This window comes from Anomalospiza imberbis, chromosome 15 (genome assembly GCF_031753505.1).
Source record: "Anomalospiza imberbis isolate Cuckoo-Finch-1a 21T00152 chromosome 15, ASM3175350v1, whole genome shotgun sequence".
NCBI classification, from domain to species: domain Eukaryota; kingdom Metazoa; phylum Chordata; class Aves; order Passeriformes; family Viduidae; genus Anomalospiza; species Anomalospiza imberbis.
Genome location: NC_089695.1, coordinates 18,548,857 through 18,571,038, shown reverse-complemented (window position 1 = coordinate 18,571,038; position 22,182 = coordinate 18,548,857). Strand labels below are relative to the sequence as shown.

General features: G+C 44.7%; 1 protein-coding gene and 1 long non-coding RNA gene across 4 annotated transcripts; one reads left to right on the top strand and one right to left on the bottom strand.

The window, feature by feature from the left end:
* Positions 1-1,653: 1,653 nt before the first annotated feature.
* Positions 1,654-21,986, bottom strand: RBM27 (RNA binding motif protein 27). 3 transcript variants are annotated; one of them, XM_068206267.1, is made up of 22 exons: positions 21,847-21,985; positions 19,157-19,275; positions 18,257-18,381; positions 16,376-16,482; positions 15,615-15,805; positions 15,114-15,197; positions 14,545-14,808; positions 13,770-14,006; positions 12,514-12,648; positions 10,385-10,534; positions 8,429-8,576; positions 7,996-8,149; positions 6,562-6,816; positions 6,334-6,462; positions 5,383-5,505; positions 4,772-4,846; positions 4,499-4,663; positions 3,986-4,090; positions 3,702-3,893; positions 3,364-3,450; positions 2,803-2,913; positions 1,654-2,185 (listed from the first exon to the last, which is right to left on the bottom strand). In XM_068206267.1, the coding sequence occupies exons 1-22, from the start codon at positions 21,903-21,905 to the stop codon at positions 2,099-2,101; spliced, it is 3,102 nt and encodes a 1,033-aa protein (XP_068062368.1). In that variant the 5' UTR covers positions 21,906-21,985; the 3' UTR covers positions 1,654-2,098. The 3 variants fall into 3 exon arrangements, with proteins under 3 accessions (XP_068062368.1, XP_068062370.1, XP_068062369.1); XM_068206269.1 differs by lacking the exon at positions 10,385-10,534 and having other exon boundaries at positions 21,847-21,986; XM_068206268.1 differs by lacking the exon at positions 15,114-15,197.
* Positions 10,622-11,212, top strand: LOC137483293 (uncharacterized). Its single transcript, XR_011004416.1, has 2 exons — positions 10,622-11,023; positions 11,172-11,212. It is a non-coding gene; the product is annotated as an uncharacterized lncRNA (long non-coding RNA).
* Positions 21,987-22,182: the final 196 nt, after the last annotated feature.

The window sequence follows — 22,182 nt, the reverse complement described above, 5'->3', positions numbered from 1 at the left end:
TTTGGGGTGGCACCAGGCACTCAGGCCAGCCTGCCAGGGGGACTGGGAGGGCAAACTGCAATTGTGTGCAGCTCTCAGAGATGGCCCTCGCTCCCTCGGCCCCGGTCCTGCCACAGGTGCCACCCCAGTGTCACTTCAGAGCTAAAACCATATGAAAAGGAATCCATTCTGTGTGTGTCGAAGGCTACTGCAGTTTTTCTTACAGCTTAATTAATCCACTGTAATTTTCATTTTCCAAATACAAAAATACAACAATTCTTATTGAAATCTATACGCCGGTAATTTTAGTACACAAAAAAGCAAAATATTTACAAAATTATACAGTTTAAGAAAAAACTCTGTACAAAAAAATATATAAATCCTTTTGATCCCTCTCTCCTTTTTTAAGTTGTCAGGACTCGGACATGTTTGCTGCAATGGACTTCTCAAGATACACACTGTGCCACAGACATTAAAACCCCTAGAGGTGATGGGAGAAGAGCAAGACATTCTTGTAAGTTCATGGGGGTGGGTTTCTCCTCCATTTCTTCATGCCTGGAATTTAGTCTCAGCATTAGCAGGACAGTCCCAATTCTAGGAAGAGGAGAGGTTTGGAAAGAGACAGAATACTGGAGACATTCCCTTCAGTTGACAAGAAACAGGACATTACACAAGTTGGATACCTCACCACAGCAAAAGGGTAGAGTCAGCAGGGCTGTGATCCCAAAGGGTGCTCAGCACCTGCCCTGGCCACACTCAGAGCTACAGGCAAGTAAAGGGTTCGGTAGATTCTGTCCTTCAGTCAGGAATTACTGGGGCCTACACAGGCAATCGTTCAAGAAGAAGAGTGCCGTGCATGGCCATAGTGCCGACTTTGTGTAGAAATGCACAAAAAACGTGTTGAGGAGTGGCCAGGGCAAGTGGGCAGTCAGAGAAGGTGCTGCTGGGTGCCCCAGCCACAAGCCAGAGAGCCCAGAGCCAGCCCAGCCCCTGGCTCAGCACAAGCCCTGCTGGGTTACAGGGACAGCAGAGAGGCACCGAGAAGGGAACACGTCTGCAGAACTGCCCTGGGACACAAGGGAGAGCCACTGCACACCAGCCCTGAACAGCCCTGGGACACTGGAGCCTGGTTTGGGGCCAGGCGAAGCAGGACACCCCAGTCCTGAGGGCTGAACCCCAGCCTGCTCTGAACCCACCCTGCTCTGAACCCCACGGGGCTCTGCCTGGAACACAGCTGGGAACAGGGAGAGGAGAGTTGCTCCTGGCTGGTAGACAGGGGCCACTTTAGCTGCTTTTGAGGAAGACTGGAACTCCTTCCATTCTTGCTCACAAATACTGAAATGCAATAAACAGCCTGACCTACACTGAGCCTTACACTGAAATGACAGAAGGAAATCAAGGAGGAGTGAAAATCCACTCCAGTGTGTGCTCCTGCTGATGTTTTCTGTGAAGCAGAATTTGGAGAAACAGAGGGAACTGGACAATGTTATAACAATATCCTGGTAAATTGTTTCTTCTACCTCCTCTCACAAAAAGCGGCACAACAGAGAGATAGTGTGGCTGTCACACATACTGAAGTAAATGATTTAGGAATCTAGCCACAAATAATTCCTACGACATGAGACTCCACAGGAAATAAAATGCTCCCTTTTTTCAACGAGCAAATGAGGCCAGTTTTTCTTTCATAATATTTAATGAAAGTTTGTCTTTTCCCCTAACCCCTTAATATTGCTAAATAAAACCTGTAATATCTTTTCAATTATAAACTAACAAACCAATCACATTATAAAAAACCCAAAACAAGATAATACAGGTGACACAAAAAGAGGGCAAGAAAATACTGATTTCCAACCCCCTCCCCCGTTTTTATCCTTCTTAAATAGAAAAAAAATCACCACCCTGGTGAGCTTGATAATCCTGTAAGAAGTTCCTGGGCCTTTGGCTAGCTCAGTCTCACAGCTCTGTGTCCCAAATGTTTTCATACCAAACTGCTCATGGTAAATTTTGTGGTTTGAAAAGAAAGTAAAGCTCTTTTTGGCTCATCAACTTCCTTAAATAAACGTTTAAAAGATGTAGTTTGAACTATATTCCTAAAATTATACATTTCGAACATCAAGTTTCATCTTCTCCAAGAACGGGATTCATCCTCATCTTCATCATCATCATCATCATCTTCGTGCAAAAATAAATCTGAGGTTTCAGTCTCCTGGAGGAAGGAAACAAACGAACTTTCAGACACAAGTTCCAAGCTATGCCCAGGGACACATCCCAGCTCACAGCACCAGCTGTACTGGTATCTGGTGCAGGTGTTAGTGTCTCTCAAACTCACACGGTTACATCCAAACAGTTTCAGCAGAAGAACAGCAGCCTCATGTCAGGAAAGAGAAAGAGAGCAAAGCTTCAGAGGAAGCAGGAATACTCACCACTCACCCTCTCCTAAACAATTTTTCTGTTAAATGCCACAACAAAATAACCTTTAAAAGCTTAAGCTGTTAAGGTGAATTACAGGGAAGAACACACAACTTCTCCTAGAGGAGAGCATGAAGAGTGAGGAGGAAAAGGCTTTGCAGCCTGCACATACAGAACCTGAAGCTTGTTTACACCACTGAAAAATTAACAGCCCATCCACAAAGCGTCTTTTTCCCCCCATTTTCTCTGTATTAAAATGTGGGAAATGTACCTGACTATTCAAAACCAGTTCAGTTCCTGGTTTGTAAAAACATCTATTATGAACTTTCTTCAGCACACAGGAAACTGTATCCTAAGAGCTCTCGGCTATTATATTCCAGTAAGAATGATCAGTTTATTAAGAGATTTCCATACCTCTTCCTTAGACTCCTCTTCCTCGACTTCTGTGGACACAGAAGGTACCTTGGGTTTGTGCCACGAGATCTGGAGCCGACGGTCCTTGAACCGGGATCCCTGGTTAGCAGCCTGGGTCGTGTTTAAATGAACACATTTTCAGAGAGAGGACCAAGCAAAGAACTTCTAACATCAGCAACAAGCCAGCCCAGAGCATGTGGTACAGAGGCAAGTTTGAAGAGCTCAGATATATAAACCACAATCACCCACTTCAGTGCTCCAAGAGCAACTTCAGCCACACCCAAATCTGCCAAACCCTGCTCCTGCCCCGGCACTGTGAGAGGATGAGCAGAGCTCTAACTGCCAGGGACATGCAGCTTTATCAGGGAAAGCCCTGTGTCACTGCTCAGACCACCAGCAGGCACTTCCCCTTCAGCAGCACTACCTGCAGCAGCACCAAGCACCATCAAGCTCAAACTAAGGGATCAAAGCCTCTGAAATTTTAAAATACAAAAGTAGACACAAGTAGTTAAAAATTCTTATTTTAGATATGTGAAAAAATATATCCACGATTCTACTTACATTCTCAGCTTCTGAGCGGGACTTAAAAGTTACAACAACACTTAATGGGGAATCCTCTTCCTGAAGATCTTCGATATCTCCAAATTTCTGTGAGGAAAAGTTCGTTAGCACTGGCAGTAATGTTCTCCTCCACTTCCATAATCACGTGGTACAATTGTAGTGTACTAAAGTGACACTAAAATCTGATTTTTTGGACAGAAAAGCGAGAGCCAGAGGACTCCCATCACTATTGTAGCACTTGTATTTTTGGGCAAAAGCTCAGATTTATTGCTATGCTAAGATGAGCTTGATTTTATAGCAGTAAAGGAAACGTGTATTAATTTACAGGCCACACTTACAGAGAAGTGCTGTAACAATTCATCTTTTTCCTCTTCAACGAAGCCTCCCACAGTGAGTGCCTTGGGCCGATGATCCACCACCATGTGGTTCAGCATCCCCCGTCCTCTGCCCCCACGGCCCCGGCCACGGCCCCTTCCTGGGGCTGCCACTGCCTTTCCTCGACCAACAGGCAAGATGCCTAAGCGGGCAGCCTGGGAAAAGAACACAGCCATCCCCCGGTGAGAGGATCTGAAACACCCAGCACTCACAAACTCATTAACAGTAGCAGTGCAGACCAGCTCACCTCCACCTGTAACTGATTGAGCTTCTTCCGCAGCTCGGTTGTGTCCTCTCCAGAGGACAGTCTCTTATGGAAGTCCAGCTCTGCATCCAACAGTTCCTTCTGTGCCTGGCAGAAAAGAGGTGGGAAGAGAAAACAGAAGGAAACGGCAGAACTGTAAGGCACAGTTGTAATGTTTTATTCCACTTCAGCAGAAATGATACAGAAAGATCAGGACACAATAGCCATACTTTTCTCTATATTCAGTTTTGTTTTAATTGCCTCTGCATGTGTGTGGTCCCCTCCATTTTTTGAAGGGCCCAGAATTCTCTGCTTTAGAACTGGAACATACAAGAATGAGCTACAAGCAAAACTAGGTCATGGGGCTCCTTCAACCATGGCTTGTTTGTCCATGGTTATCACTCACATTAAAATGCCAGTTGCAAGTGTTTTGATCTAATGCTGTTGCATTTTTATGACATATTAATAGAATTAGCTAAAAAACCCAAGCAGGCAAGTGTGTTGCACAATAAATACCTCTGTCTTGGACTTCAATTTGGATGGTGTGGAGGTTGTAGATGAAGTTTTTAATTCATCCTTTAACTGAGATATTTTTCCTGTTAGTTCTTTTAAAGTCTTCATAATTTCTGCTCTCTCTTCTGGTTTCATGGCCTTGTTTTTCTCCAGCTTGGATATCAACATCTGTACAAGAGTAAAAGAACAGGAACATAAAATTCCAGGAAAACCAGCCCTCAACGTACAGGTATGTACAAAATCAGAATGTATTTACTAGCCACATGCCAGACTTACCTTCTGGCATTCTATTTGTTTTTCTAACATCTCCTGCTTCTTTTTCCTCATATCTTGCTGGAGTTTCATTGCCTCCTATAAGAGGAGAAAATTCTTTCAATCAGTAAAAAGCAGTCTAGCATTGTATGTACTCATAGAGATCATATATGTACTCATACAGATCATATTGTCCTCTTCAAGCTATGGAAGTGAAATCCACAACCAAAAGTACCGTCTGCAAAAAGCACAAGTATGAAGTGCAGCTGATTCAATAAATAAAAATTAAATAAAATCCTAATTTCCTGCTGTAAGGTACTTTACTAACATTTTGCCCCTTTCAGACACCTCTTAAGAGATATACTGCGTGCACTGTCATGCAAGTGTCTCATACCTGCAGAGATTAAATCCAGAAAACCCAACATGGCCAAGTGCATCAAGTGAGACAGCCCCAAAGGACACTCCACACACGATTACCCCAAGGTGTGTTTGCAAGACTGCCCCATAATGAGGCCCAGCTCCACACCCACATATAAAGGTGCAGAGGAGTGGCTGAGGTTTCAGCTGCCCATCAAACCTTGCATTTAAAGCACTTTGCTCCTTACACTGTCAGGCAGCCATCAAGCATTAAGTACCTGTTTTTTTTTAAGGGCTTCTTGCACATCATGAGGTTTAGATCCTGCACCAGACTTCAGAGTTGTCTTCAAGTTTGGAGAACTGTAAACCATTTTTGAGTGGCTTGTAGAAGCAGGAAATATCTGAAATAGTAAAAAACACACAGTAAAATATGGAATATTTCAAAGTGACCGTGATGTACCAGCAGGGAACTTCAACAGATCATGTTCCCTGAAACCCCAACTCAGATGTCCAGATTTGTGCAAGGAGGCAGAAAGACCAAGGCAATTAAAACACATGGATGAAGACATCAGTCCAGTTAAAAGGATTTTTGAAAAAGATACTGTCTTTCCTGCCCCATGGCAGACTCCCTTTGCATCCTGAATCCCACCAGGACACCGCTGAAGGTGATGATCTGCCCTTGCCTTAGTTTCAGCTCCACATTTCCAGCCCAACATCCCACTTTCTGATCAAGTAAGGCAGCAAAAGCCACTCCATGCTTCCTTTCTTAAAAGGACTTCCCCATGGCCCAGAACACATGCTGCACTATGGTATCAGTGTGACTTGAACACTTATTGGCTTGAACTCCGGGTACAAATACTCTCTAAGCTTCTAACACTGCTGTTAAAGCACAGCAAAAGCTCAAAAATTACTGGGAGAGCCATAGCATTTGTCATCAAAAGGCTGGTCTCACATACAGGTTGTCAGACTTGTTTGATATCAAACACTGCTAAAAAATATTTTATGCTATTTACAACACTGATAGTGTTGTAGTTGACAGTTCTGAAGCCATTGTCCCTATTCCATATAAACAGCTGATGAAGCGAGGAAGAAGTGACTGACCATGGCTGCATGAAACATTACTGAAAAGGAACAGAACCAAGTGGGAACAATTCACAAGTTCTCTCTGCTTGTCCCTTCCTGGCTGACAAGCTAAAGTCGTACACGACCATGGTCCACTCCCAACATACCTGAGACTCCTCCACCCCAGCCCCGGGCTGGCTGAGCTCAGGCTGGCTCCCACCCGCTGCTCCAAGGCGCCTTTTCACTGGGACTTTGTTAAGGACGTAGGCACCAGATGCCAGGGGTTTGTTCATCACCTGTGTATCCACAGATTTGAAAACATCAAGGTCAGACACTTTACTTCTGTGCAGCAGCAGCCACTTGTGCTCGCTGCTGAGCCCCTCGACAGCACGTACCTTGGCCAGGCTGCTGTGCACGGTGACGGCAGGCGGCGTGGCCAGGGCCTGCTGCTGCAGGTGCTGCAGGGCCTGCGGGGCGGGCGGCGGCTGCTGCTGCTGCAGCAACGGGGGCTGCTGCTCGCTCTCCCTGTGCCACAGCACCCGGATGAACCGATTGCTCAGCACTGCCTCCGTGCTGGAAATGGCCTTCCTTGCCTCGTCGTTGCTCAAGTACTGAATGAGAGCAGCTTCAGGATCGTTCTGGAAAGCCACCTAAAGCAAAAGTTCACAAATGCTTTATTTCTCAAGGAAGAAAACATTTCAGCCATTAGCAAACCCATCTGCACATGACATGCAAAGATGAGTTGAGCATCCAGTGTATCAACAGCTCAAAACACTGGTAAGACATTCTATGTAATTAAAGCAAAGTAGCTTTTGGCAAACTTTACATGTACTTGCAGCAAAGTCTATACCCATTCAAATAAATAGACGAATGAACGAATAAGACTCCTCCACCAACAGCATCATGTATTCAGAGCACTGTGCAGTGCCCCTGGGTATGTCTGGTACCACTGGTGCTGACCCAAAGGTTCTCTATCCCAGCCTCCTAAAGGACAAGTGCTGCCCGAGGGTGCACAGTGCAAAGCCTCACCACACCTTCAATGCAGCAGCATCTCAAAGTCTTGAATAAGCATCTTTTCCCCTGAAAATTAGTATCACAGCAATAAAGATGTACCTTGCACTTTCTAGTGTAGTGATTGAGATAGTATGTTTGAAATACATTATTTCATTAGAGAGGTACAGAAAGCACCACAATAGTTTTTGGGCTAAGACAAAGTTATCAAGAAATACAGAGGTCTCCCAGGTATCTGCCTCTTATTTAGACCTCTAACTGAGGACTTGAAAGGCAACCATTTTGCCTAGAAAAATAAATGGCAATTCAATGTTATTTTAACTACTATTTTTAAGTGTTTTTTCTGTTTTTTACAAGGCAAGGACACCTCTGAGTTGGAGCCAGTTCTAGGAGGCCAAAGTGGTAACAAACTGAAGCAGACAAAGACTCTTCTGTAGCATCCTTGTCAAAATCCTGACCATCAAATACCATAAGACTGTCATATAAGACAAAATGTCAGATCATATCTTTCAAAACTTATACACAAGTTGCTCAAAAACCTGAGTTGGTTTATGTCGCCCTGATTTCTTAGGATTTTCTAAACACTGTTAAACCTGACAGCCTTTCAAATGTAATTAGGCATCATGAAGGCAGAATATTTTACAGAATTAAGATAATAATACACAGTAGACCAAGAAAAGGTTTCTCTGAACTTGATTACCTCCTCTCCCAATTTGTCTTCACTAAGATTTCTCAAAGAAACTATGCAGTATTCAAGCAGGCTTCAGGGAAAATAAAATACCCACACACAGACATAAAACTGGACTGTTTTTTTTTACCTGAATGTTTACAATAGTTCCAAATTTGCTGAAGTGTTCGTTGAGCTGTGTAATATTGTTCAATTCTGGTGGAATTTTTCGAACTTCTAATTTTGTATTAGTATACTGATTCTTTTTCAAAAACCCCGGCTTATTCTGGTTGTTATTTACTTGCCTAGAGAAAAGGAGAACAGGAAGAGTTCAGATAAGTATATGTGTGCCTAAGTAAGGCAGCAAATGTTAACATACATCTAAATTGCATTTTTCCTATAAAAAGTACACCCTCTAGACACTAACAAAAGAGAGCTTCCCCAGCCCCATGTTTAGTCTCCATATCATGGGGACACAGACTTTCTGACCCAACCATCCCAAATTACAGAGTGGTGAATAGCAATGCTAACAGCACTAACAGCAATCGAGTACGTTTGAATTAACATCTGTAGCTAACTCTTACTTTCCCAGCCAGGGTTTCTTCAATGGCGGACATTCCATGCTGCTTGGAGACCTCTTCCTGCTGTCTGGTTCCAGGACAACTCTAGTGACATTGCTGCTGTTATTTGTAATGGGAATGGGAGGTTCAGTTTGGATGATAATGTTGGCAGCTGGAGGGAAGGAAAAAGGCCTGTGTTATTCCATCATACATGGAAAAGCTTTCACACAGCAAAACAGAACTGAGATTAAAAACATAAACATCGGGATGACTTTATCAAATTGGTCAGTTTTGTTTCTGAACAAAATCATTCAGATCATTCCCTAGCCTAACTAAACATCCTGAGAGAAATACACATGGTCCAGCTGGGAGGGATGGGTTTTGACCTTTAAGGCAAGTACTAACTTGAAAAAACAAAGCTAAAACTTCATTTTTCAGGTACTAAAAATTCAGATTCTGCAGGAAAGGGAGAGAAAGAAAAAAGAAAACCCCAAATCCCAACAAAACAGAAAAGGACGAAAAGAGCCCACGGGTGGATGCCCAGGCATTAGGTCAGAGCTCTGCACTGGGCAGAGGCTGAATTAAAAACCAGCTTGCCCTGTGTGAACCCTTGACAGCAAAAGCAACCCAAAAGCAACCAAGAACCCGTTCTTTCCACTGCTATCCCACTGCCAGCCCTCCAGCCAGGTTTCAGCAACAAACTGTTAACTAAGCACTCTTTTAAGACACTAGATTTAAAGTTTGAAGCAAATTGTACCAACACAAAGTTTTCTAGAAATTTATTTGCAACCTTTTCAAGATTATGCCCTTCGTGTTAGTCCCCTGTGAATGCCAAACATTCAACCCCTAAAAAGAAGTCTGAGTTATACATTAATTTCTATGGCTTTTATATAAGCCAGGGCTCTGCTGGTTACACTGGTGAGAACAGAGACTGGGCATTTCTGGGCATGGCATCCTCACTTTGGAGGATGATCTGAGAGCAAACCTTTCACACCTGTGACAAAGACAGTAAAACATGTTGTGTGAGGCCCTACCACTGAGCACTCACCCCTGCCTTACCCCTGGGATGGGCTCTCAATTAAGCCCCAACCCTGCCTCTGTGACAGTCATTAAGATGTAAACAGCAATTTCTACAATAATATTTAACCATATTCCTTATGAGATGAGTATTGGAAAGAAATACTGAAATTAAAAAAAAAAAAAAAAAATCTTTCCTATCTACTGAGTAAGAAATACTGAAGTAGAACAATAAAATCCAAAACTTAACATCTTTGGTTTTAAGAATCAGGGCAGGAAAACACAAGGGAGAAAGAAAGTTTTGCTACTCCAACTAAACTCTCAAGAGCCTTGACCTGTGCCCTTCCCTAAAAGATGCTTTGTATACATCACCACTAAGAGACAGCAGCCACATCCATTCAGGCAGGGGCTAGGAATTATGTAAGTGCAGACTGGGATTCCCATCAGCCGGGAAATTGGAATGATACCTGCGATGTTCATTTCAGAGAGAACACTTGGCTGACAGAGTCAGAGCATGAAGCACCAAAACATGCCATGGCAGCTCCCTTCTTCACTACCATCACAACAGCCAAGGCAAGGAGCTTCGATCATCACCTCTGTGCCCTCAGCTGACCAAAAGCAGTCTGCAGACTGTGCTGCTAAATCTATCTTTAGGCACCATTTTTCTTTCTAGGAGCTACCAGTACCTGGAAAATACCTTCACAGGCTTAAGAGGAATAAAACCCCAACCAACCAACAAAACCCCTGTAGCATTCCCAAGCAAGTGGTTATTTTTAATCAAAAAGGCTGCTTTGACTTTAATATGGGCATGTTAGCACTTTAAAAAGGTAGAAATGTAAAAAAAAAAAAATCTCAGAAACACTAGATCAGTGAGAAAAACTAGTGCTTTCAGCCTGAAAAGAGGGAAAAGTGTTGACGGTCTTGGACAAAAATAGCAACAGCAATGACCAGAACCCTTCCTACCTCGAGGGTTTGTATCCATCTCCCCAGATGTTAGGCCAATTAGATTTGGACGCTGCATTTGTGCTCTTGTAAAGAACTGCCGATACTGAGATCTACCAGCACTGGTAATACTAGGAGCTTCAGGGTTATAGCCATCTGGCTCATATGTATCTACAAAAAAAGGAGAGAAACGACAGAATTTTTCAAGTGAGTTTAAGACTCGGGGTTAATTTTCCTTTAAGGAAGTGCAGAGATGTCCAAGAGTCAGAAGGTGTCTTGGATGAAGAGAAGAGAGGTCGTACAGCCAACCTGTGCAGCCATTGCAAACCCTCACCTGAATTCCAGGCCTAGCCTATCTGGACACATTCTCTTTTGGTTTTTATTCTGGTACTGTTTGTACAAAGCACACAGGTCACAACACAGAGTACTGCTGATCCACTGCCTGGAAAGGCCTGAGGTGTCTGTGTGACAGCGTGCACAACATCTGGCCGTGTTTTAAGGGCAGCAACACAGCCTTTGGTTTCAGCATTTATACTGTAGAGTCTAAGATGCAAAGAGATTTTCAGCCTTTGCTGCCCAACAGTCTGGCCCTCTTCAGAAAAGAATTTTAGGTGAAGAACATACTTAAATTATTTCAATCAAAGAAAGCTGAGAAATGAGGTAATGGAACCAATACTTACCTACTGAACTCTCTTTATGTAAGAGTGAAATCAGCTGCCTAGCTTAGGTAAGGTACTAATGACTGTTTCCATTAGAAGTGGTCACTGCACGAATACAAGATGACAACTGACTCCTACTGCTCCTCCAGCCCAAGGTCCAAATTGGGAATAACACATTTTTTTTTACTTTTTAATGGAAAAGCTGTACAAGAACTAGAGTGAATGAACTCTGTGAAGAGCCTCCACAGGAACAAAAGAAATGCCTGTACAAGGGAATCTGACAGACATGAATGCCTCCAAAATCTCAGTATTCTGCACCAACAAAGACAACTCTACAGTTAAAAGCAGATGCCCCACAATATCCACACTGACAGCAGAGCCTGACACTGTAAAACAAGAACTTTCTCAAACCTCAAAGGAGCAGAACCACAAGCTCCTCTTCTCTGATTTAGAACATGATTGACTGCAAGAAGGCAACCAGCAGCTGTTACCACAACAGTCCAAGAACAGGACATGAGAATCTCCTCAGAGGTTCTGGAGAACAGAATTACTGTGAAGGCCTGTGAGCACAATCACCCATTAGAAGTTCTGGAGCTGAAAGGATCAGAGGGTGACACCTGAACACCCGACAGGACTTGGGGATAACTGAACAGATTATCTAGTAAGAAATTTGAGTGTCTCAAGTTCTGAAAAGCACAGAAGTTACAAATAAAATGACATGGATCATGAACTGAACTAGATTCTCTCTTTGAATAAAATTCAGAATATTTATGTTAAAAAGCCCCAGATGACAATATTATAAAACACTGACATTTAATTATCTTATTTTGGTCATCTAGAATGCCATTAATCCTTTAATTATCAAAGAAATAAATTTTGTTGTATTTAAATTGAGCAATCTAGGACTTTCCAGATATTTTTGCTATTTTCCCTCGTAAAAACATACTTTTAAAATTTTTGAGCTCTGTTAAGGAAGAGGGATGTGTCCAGTGAAAGGTAACAACTTTAAGAAAGCTAGAATCAGGGTGATTCTGGAAAAAGAAAAGAAAAAGCACTGATGTCTATGAAGACTGTACAGACAATTGTGACACACAGCTAGAAAAAAAAAAAGCTCTCATCTGTATTAGTCCAAACTGGAGAGTAATAAAGCCTAACTTAAAGAGCAATTACAGGTTTGCAGATATATCTTTCACCTACTATGTCCTACTGAAAGGCTTGAAGATGAAAGGAACATTTCTCATGCAACAATGGGATTGCTGCGAGCACATGAAGCCCAGAGCTCCCTACAGTGCTCCTCCTCAGATCAGGGGAGAGCATTGCTGCCATTCCATCCCAGAATGGATGAGGGGCTGACCCAGGGAGAGGCATCAGACTTCTTTTTAGATTTGTACATATTGGGGGAAGACAGATCATAATTTCTATTCACACATCAACAGAGAAAATTTAAAATGTTTCCATCGAACAGATTTAAACCAAAAGGCATTTGCTTACGTTCTGACACTGTATAGAGCAGGTTCTGAGGCAGAGGAGGAGGCAGCCTTGCTCCCACGGGTGCAAGACTGGGCACTGCGCTCGTACCCGGCTGGTCACGACTGTTTATCAAGCTGGACTGTGTTAAAGGTGGTCCTGCAACAACACCACAGAACACATCACACGCTGACAGCTAAAGGCAAAACGTGCAAACAATTCAGTGCTGTGCTTATGCCTTGCTTTGAGCAAGGTCAGGGTTGTACATATGTCCAATCCCACCTCAGTAACATTAAACTGAGAAGCCTGTTCAGATAAGCTACTCTGATTCCAACACCTTTTCCCTTTCTCAGGAGAAACAAAGCTTTAAGGGAAAAGAAAGAAATGTCTTTTCTTCCCCAGTGGTTTGTTAGTGCTAGCGATGCCTTAACCACAGCAGCTCCTCCCTCAGCTCTACCAGGGAGCCAAGGCTTGCTCAGAGCAAGAGATCACTTCAGCAGCATTCAGATTGCAGTTCTGAAACAAGAACTGCAGGGCAAGAGGCATTCCCAGACAAGGAATTTCTCTAGCTGGTTGTGCTTTGGTTTCCCCATGTACCATACAGACATTCCTACTAACTGTATGATCAAAAAGGACCCCAAGTGACACTACACAGCCCATCCTGAGCAGTGTCTGTTCTCTCACAGCAAGTCAGTTCCACCCGCTAACGGGCTCACGCAAAGTTTAAGGTTAGTCCTGTATCAAATTATTCCTCATCCCAAAATTGCTGATATTGGACACAATTATCACAGCATTTATTTTGTCCCTGGAATAAACAGCACTGAAGCAGAGTAAGCATACCCCTAATATGCTATTTCTTCATAGAGTTTAGAAGATGCAGTAGGATAACACAAAAGGCTCAACATCTCAGATCACTGCTGAGCTAAGAAAGCTCTTAAATGGCCCAATAATGTATTGGTTTCTAGTGGTAGATAATGTAGCACCAACACTAGATCTTTATTAGAACCTCTAGGAGACCGAATCACAACATTTCTTGCATTACAGCAGGAAAAAACCTGGCTAGTAAGTGTAAGTGACCAATCCAATCACCACCAACTACCACTGAGGTGAGCTGAAAGATCCCCAACTCCACTCCCCCACCCAATTTAATTCAGTTTGCAGCGCTAGGAACACCACGGTTTACCAGCTGAATATTCAGAATTCTTTGGGCACTGCTCTGAACAGCTCCCTGCTAGCAGAGGGGCTGCAGCTGACCCCGCGGCTGGGCTGCCGTGACTCACGTGGGACGGGCAGCACGACGGGTGGCGGGGGCTGCGGGTGGGGCTGCGGCACCGGCAGCCGCAGGCCGCGCACCGGCCCCGGCAGCGGTGGCAGCAGCAGCCCCGGCGGCGGTGGTGGCAGCCCCGGCGGCGGTGGCGGGAACGGGATCATGCTGGGCAAGGAAACTTCATCTACCACTAAAGGATCGTTTCCGTGGTCAAACTGGCAGAGATCACCAAGGACACAATAGCCTCGCTCTGCAAAACAGAAAATACATGCAGTAGTTCTCAGCGATTTATAATATTTCAGGTTTTCACGGAATTTCTTACTAAAGAAAACATGCATCCACTGATACGTTACTATATTGTAAGGTAAGGTTTCACAAAATAATTAAAATTAGAACAATCTTTCATAAAAGCATACAAACTTACATGCATTCATCATAAAAGCTGTGGAAAAAAAAGTCAGAAGTACTGTGATTTATTTTAAACACACACACACTGCAATCTGCACCAGGACTGCCAGTGGTTGAGGTATTTGTCTAGCACATAGAGAACTGTGAAAAAACTCCGTATGTTCTTATCCAGCAACTGCCACAGCACACGCAAACTGCTTGCAGTAAGACTAGCTATTTCTCCAGTACAATAAAGGGCATCTCTGCACCTGTTACATACAAGGTACACATCACACGCTGCCGCAGTGTGACTTGCTGCTCGCATTTAGTGAATACCTAAAAAAAAAAAGTCACAAAAACATTGAAATAAGGCATGAAACTGAAAACTAAGGAACAGTTACCATCATAATCTTGACATCTTCTTTTAGGAGGAGGGTTTCTGCTGAATGAGCTGGGATTGCTGTGATTGTTGAAGTAATTTGACCAGCTCTCTGTGGTGCCTTCAAGGTGGTGCGCAGGTGCAACTACAGTTACAGCACTGGGAATAGCTTGTGCAGAGGAATACTGTTCAGAGGATTTACTGGGAGATGCGGACACCGGATTATATGAGCCTTCAACATCATTTTTTTCACTCTTGTATTTTGATCTCTCTCTCTCTCGGTGCTCTGTTTAAAAAAAATAAAGCTGAGTACAGCCTTCATGTTTCGCTCTGTACATCAGAGCCATGAGTAAGAGATAATAACACATTCTCTGAAATATTCAGCATTCTGCACATTGAACTGTTCTTGAAGGAGCTCGGTCTTACCAATGGAGTAATAACTAAATATAATGTAAATAGGGGTTTAACTTCAGAAATACCCAAGTTTTCTCTGCAAAATGTACATTCATTCCTCTACTACTTATTTCACTCTGGATTACAGCTCTCTTTTAAAGGAGAAAGAAGGGCAAAAGCCTGAAACAACAAACCTACCTCTGCCCTTAACTAACGAGGTCTCAAGGTGCGTAGAATGCTGTAATCTGTGCCACTTACTTTTCCGACAGACCTGAACTAGCCCTAAAAGAACAATCATATGGTAACCACCTGCAACCGCAAAGAAGCCTTCTCTAAAAAATACACAGTAACAAAACGAAGGAGGGAAACACTGCTTTGCAATAAGTTCAGTCTTTAAGAGGAAAAAAAGAATAAAATCAACAGCTTTGTCAGAACACACAGCACAAAAATATGAGCTACTGCTATCCACAGGAATACACCTGTGGATAAATTAAGAGGTTAGCAAAGAAGAAAACAACCCCCTTAATTGTTCTGCTCTGAAGAACAGCATCTTAATTAATAATTTCAAGAACACAAAGCTATCAGAATTTCCTCCACCTTCTCAAGGGCATCTCCTGCCTGCTAGATCATTCAGAATGCAGAAGTCACCCGTGTCACTGCAATAGGATGCTCTCCTGAAGCAGCACTCTGGGTACTCACCACTCCTGCTGCCATCCCGGTCTTTGCTGCGGCCCCTGCTGCGGCTGCGGCTGCGACTCAACCCTCTGCTCTTGCTCCGGCTTTTACTCCTGCCCCGGCGCCAGCCAGACTTCTCCCTGTACAAGTCACTCCTATCATAGTACCTGTCATAGTCCCTCCATTTCCCATCATCCCGCTTTTTCTCTCTGGTTCTAGGAAAGACAGATGTAGAACATGTCAGTGAAAAGAGAAACAAAATTGAAAAAGAAGCTTGCAACACGGAAAGATATTGTTCACCGTTCCCATCCATTTGGGCTGTGAAACACTCCAGTCAGAATTTCACAAATTACACAGAGAAGTACAGAATCTTAAAGCCGATTCACTAGTCTGCAGAAAGCCGAGGTGGGAATTGGCAAGGTGAGACAGTTACAATGCTCAAACCATAACAGGCTTTAGAAGTGATGCTGACATGGCATGAACAACTGCCTCCAAAAACTACAGACCCCAAAATGTTCTTCATTTATGTAACAAGGGAAACAATGGAACTGATGACATTCCTAGGAATTGTAATTTGAAGAATATTTGGCTGCTTTTGCAAGAGGCCAGCTTCTTGTGGAGACTTCCTCATGCACATGATCAGCATATGCACAACATATCACAGTCAAAGGAAGGAGAAAATCCCTATTTTTTTCCCAAAAATCACTACCTACAAGGTAAAAAACACAGTCAAAAATTGACAGCAAAAACAGAAAAAATTCTTAACATTGTGGCTCAAAGCTAACCTTTGTTCACTGGAATCTGCACGGCTCCTCTGGGGACTAGAATACTTCTTCTTCCTGCTCTCCCGCTCTTCTTCAACAGACTCTTGAAAATTCTGTTTAACACACAACTACCAAACAAGGACGAGTATCACTTTTTAAAATTAAGAAAATGACACCAAAATGTAGTTCAAGTTACAGACAGCAACCCAAAGAAAACAATACTCAAGTATTACTTGCCCAGAGGACTGAAGCACTACAAGCAAACAAGCACTAGAATCCGTTGAAGAGTTTTGGTCTCCAAACTTGCTTTTTTTTTTTTCTGCAGAAGAGATGCTCTTAAATAAAACCACTTTGATGTTTTGTTTCTAAACAGGATTCATTAAGGACAAGATCTCTCACCACTCTACTTCCTTATTTAGCATAAGCAATTCTACAAGTGAGGTACTTCCTGAACCTTTAAACACAAAGCCTGCAGTCACCTCTCCGGGTAGGGAAGTCACTAGCTGACATTTTAAATAACTGCTTCAAGGCAAAAACCTGCTCCCATGGTGGAACTGCTCACATTTCTTGCTGGCCTCCACCACAGCAGGTTCAGAAGTCTGCCAGCTGTACCACTACTGCAAACCACTGACCCATTCTGCACTTCTGTTGCCATTTCACACTGCTCACAAGTTACTGTAAATTTTGGTGGAAAAACTTACATGCACTAATTTTTAAAAGACTTTTTGTTCCAATTGAAACCAAAAGGAAGGCTTCCTGCATCCTTCTAAAACAGGATTATGTGGGGAGAACTGGCAGAAATACTCAAGACTTGGCTTGACAGGGCTCTGGAGAGCTCCATCTGCAGTCCAGCTCCTAGCACAAGGTGTATCACATGGACCTGGGGTCCCCTGCAGCCCTGACCTCACTGTGATTCCACCTGTGGTTTATTTAGTGGTCTCTGTGTGTATGAATCACACCATACACTGAGCCTCATGACACATTGTGAAGGTCTTGCTGATGTCAAAATAAGTAATTAATGTCCTGAATTGTGTAACATTGTCCCATAAAGCTGTCCTAGATATCTTCTTTTGCTTATTGCCACTCCCCTCCAGCCCCTCAAATCTCCTCCTCTGCCCTCACCAGAGCACTGGTTAAGTCAACTGAAGGTAGTTCTATGGGACTGTCTATAAATTATGACAGTGCTTTGAGAACAGAGGGGAAAGCTCTTACAGTGAAAGTCTTGTTCAAATTATGAACTGCCATAAGCAAAGCTACTAAACTGTCATAACTGCATCACATCCTCAGGTAAAAAAGGACATCAGAGAAAAGGGAAAAAAAAAGTAAAAAGCAACTTTAATTTAAACCAGTTGATGAACCACAGTCAGTTAAATAAGGACCTGCATTTGTCTGGGCTGACCTGGGTTTGGCTGACTGACAATTTCTGCCGTTATTTGTCACCTTCTCTCAAAAATGCGATTGCTTTCAATTTTGCCAACAGAACTTAAAATCAAGGTAAAACTGGTGTCAAACAAACCCTACCTGACTTTCCAAAGTAATTATTCCAATACAGAGGCTGACATATTTCAATGATTTTAAGCACCACAGAAAACATTTTAAGTAATTTTCATTCCTCACAGAATATACAAAATTGGAAATGTTTTTGCTGCTTCCCCCTCTCAAACCCTTCTGAGTAATCATCCACTGGTATTACCAGAGCTGTGAATAGGATTTCTGAGTGCTTAATTGAAGGTAGACTCTACAAAGGGATGTAAAATGTTCTTGTCTGAATAGTCATCTTCCATGGTTCTTTGGACACAGGGATCACTAGTCACAATAGAGTACATTTTTTGTCACATTTTGCCTCACAAATGTAGGAGAGCTAATTTGAAAATAAAAGGCAGGCAGAATAAATAACATTACCTCCTCCTTGACTTCTTCTTTCTCTTGCCCTGCAGGCTTTGCCTCTGCCTTTGTGGGCTCAGCAGAAGGAAGGTAACTCTTGGTGTACAAACTTTCAAAAAGTTTATCTACAAACCCTGAAGTTTCTGAGGATACAGAACACAAGAAAATACTGTTACATATGCAATTAAGTGCACGCTTACATTTACCAGAGAAGACCCTGAAAACAGTCAGCCAGGTGGGCTGCTTGCAGCAGCAGCACCTCAGATTAGTGAGCATTAGCTCCACTAAAGGAGCTGGAATTACATTTGTGGCACCTGAGGCTGTTCATTTAGAGAATGAAATTCCTCAGGTGTATCACAGGCAGCAACAGAGACTTCTCCTGTTCTAAGGGGCAAGCATGATTGGTGCCTGTGATCAAGGAACAAGTCCACAGCTATCCACAAGTTCCATCAGCTACACTCAGCAGCCTCTTAATGGCAATTTTTATGAGAGTAAATGATTTTCAACACCCTCATCAGCAGTTCAACATTACAAGAAATGCACAGTGTCAGACTTTCAGGTGTTTAAACCCTTGACTGTGAAGCAAATTGCCACATGTGAAGCTTCCAGCAATCTGAAGGATTAACATGGACCAGGTTTTCAAAAGTTACCAAACACCTGGCAGAGACGCTTCTGGCAACACAACTGACACTTTAAATTAAATTGCTTTTCTTTAAGAACATTCCCTCCCACCCACTGTGAAAAGTCCAAGTTACATGACTTCATCTTATGAGTATTATTTTTTTAATCACAAGATTCCTTCAAACTCGGTATGAAATATTGATGGATACCAAGAAGGATTTTGAAGGCAATAATGGTGCACTCCCCTCCCTCCTCCCGCCAAGAGCTGAAGCCCCCAGCCAGCCGTGGCCACCACACCTTTCTGCAGGAACACATCCAGCTGGTCAGCACAGAAAGCTTTCAGCTCCTTCTCAGGCTTGTCTTTCTTGACTAACGCCACGACATAGTTGGCCAAGGCTGAGGGGTCTGCATCACATCTAGTGAGAGAGAGAACTGTGCTTGGCTGCTGCACGATGGGGGCACACTCACTGGGGAGCCCCCAAGAGCTCCTGCAACCCCCCTGGGCTGCCGGACTCACACCCAGCAGCAGCACAGCTGCACTGGGGCCACGGAGCCAGCAAAGGGCTTTTTGCAACCACAGCCCAAAGTTTCAGTTGCCCTGTGAAACCCTTAAGTACACCTGACAAAGGTGCCCCTTCTCTGCTCCTCCTGAGCTCTGCTGAGGGAAAAGCACCTTTCTTTTGCCCACACAGACCCACTGCTGCTGAACCTCCTCCTGGCCCAGCAAGCACACCTGGAATGGCTCTACAGGCACAGCAGAGCACAGGCCAGGGCAGGCACTGCACAAGGACTGAGAAGGATTAAACTATGTTTAAAAATTAAAACATTGTTATAAAAGAGTTCAGAAGATGTCTCGGACGTCTATTTTCAATACACACACAGACACGCTCTGCACAGCTTCAGGGACTGTCCTGATGTGCTGGGGTTTCCTCCTCGAGCATACTTCCATGCCATATTTTACAGTAACCGTTTAATGCTGGTAGAACACCTAAAGGGCAGCAATTACTGACCCAGGTTCTCGCCTCACCCACGTCTGGTCCACAAAGAGCAAACTCACCAACTCTGTGCAGCGATAGTTCACCACTTATCTTTAAACTGGATATTGCTTTAGATCTCATTATTCAGCTATTAGGAGCACCCCAGGTATGAAATAGAGTAACAGTGTGACTAAATTACAGCTCCTTGTTTGGCCTCTCAGAGTGCGCAGGTGCTAGATATCAGGTGGGGGCAGAAACCTAAAATACCCAAAAGAATTTAAAGAGGAGATTTTGTATTTTCTGAGAACAGTAACTCTGGAAATAGAAAGAAAAATTCTGAAGTATACATACCTCAAAATAATCTCAAGTAAGAAAAAGATCCAGAAAACAAGCAAAAGGCAAAAAGCCAAGCAGAGGGCAACAGGTGACAGAAATAAAAATCCTCAATGAGAAGCAACCAAGTTGCTCTGCTCTCATATAGCCTCCAACCTCCACTGAAAGCCAGGGTAAATGGAGCAATTAAGAACAAAGAAACCACAAATTGACAGATTTTACAATTCTTGCACACACAGAGAAATAACCTGTATGTGATGCACTGGGGCCGTCACCCACTGACTCTAAATCTTCAATTTCAAATAGAGGAAACTATCCCTCACTTCACAACCATCACCTTTCCTTCCTCCTATGTCAGTCCCTCCCAGGCAACCCATCCCACTATGGGGTACAGGAGCACACAAGGTGAGTTCCCTCCTCCAGGCAAGCCAGTCTGTGTTGTCGCTCTAGTGCCACTACAGAGCCTGTGACTGTCAGGGCCCCCTGGCCAATTCCTTGATTTTCTGCCTCACATGCCACAGTGCAGCTCAAATGCCCAAGGAACGCTGGACACTGACTGGAGCTGGCAGGGCAGGTGAAGGAGCAGGAGTTGTGCTCCAGCCTAGAGACTTTCAGCATGGTTTGACCATACACCAGAGAAACCCGTGATTGTAACAGGGGAAAAGGGAAGTTGTGAGGAACTTCCAAAAGCCTAATACTTAACAATGGCACCTGAGCAGACCTAATTAAAACTCTTCCCGCAGGCCTCGGTTGTACTTCATGAGAGATCCAAGTCTGGCCAGGCACTGAGCAGCAGCTTCCCCTGGTGAGACTCACTGACCCCTCGCCGTGCTGCACCACCAGCACCAGCTGTGTTCAAGCACTGCAGAGCTTGGGACCAGCACAAACCCAGCACCCCTCTGCAGCCACTTATCAGAACCCACAAAATGCATGACACAACCCGGATCCATGCTGACTCCATCCCAGTCCCACTCCCACTGCAAGCAGCAGCAGGATGTAAACGCAGAGATCCCACAGTTTCAACGTTATTCCTGGTTTTGTCAGCTCCTCCAGCAGCCTCTGCTCCGAGGTGATAGAGCTGGGACTGAAGTTGACAGCACAGCTGGGGCAGCAGTTGGGAGCACATAGAGTCACAGAGATTGGAAAAGTGCTCCCAGACCACCAAATTCAACCTATCCCCACCTTGTCCCCAGCCCAGAGCACCGAGTGCCATGGCCGGAATTCCTTGGACACTCCAGGGATGGGGATCCAAACCTCCCTGGGCAATTCCAGTGCCTGAGCACTCTTTCCATGGGGAAATTCCTACTGATATCCACCCTGAGCCTGCCCTGGCCCAGCCTGAGGCCGTTCCCTCTCCTCTGTCCCTGTCCCTGGTTGCACAGCCCGACCCCCCGGCTGTCCCCTCCTGTCAGGAGTTGTGCAGAGCCACAAGGGCCCCCTGAGCCTCCTTTGCTCCAGGCTGAGCCCCCCCGCCTGCTGCTCATCAGACTCGTGCTCGAAATCCTTCTCCAGCTCCGCTGCACGTCGTAGGACAGAAGGCCCCCGGCACGTCCCTCGGGCCCGGGCTGTCCCGCACTCCGGGCGCGCCGGGCCTGGGCCGGGGGCAGGGCCGGAACGCCTCGGCCGGGCCCGGCCCGCGGGAAGCGCTGTCCGCCCGGCCCGCCCGCCCGGACTCACATGGGCTCCAGCAGCTTGGCCAGCCAGGACTTGAGCGCGTCTACGCTCTCGATGATCATGGTGGCCCCGCGCCGCCCGCTCCCAGCTACACCGCCGCCATCGCCGCGACCTGCCCGGCACCGCCCGCAGCGCAGCCTGCTGGGCACGGCCGGGGCGGGGCCGCGCGCCACCACCAATCAGAAGGTGCCGCTCCGCGCTGCCAACCAATGGCAGCCGCCCAGAGCCCGAGCCGAGGGTCAGGGAGAACCAGCAAGTTCGGTAGAGCGAGCACATGAACCCGCGGCGACATCTTGGGGGGGGCGCTCTTAAAGGGACAACGTGCCGACCGGCGCACCC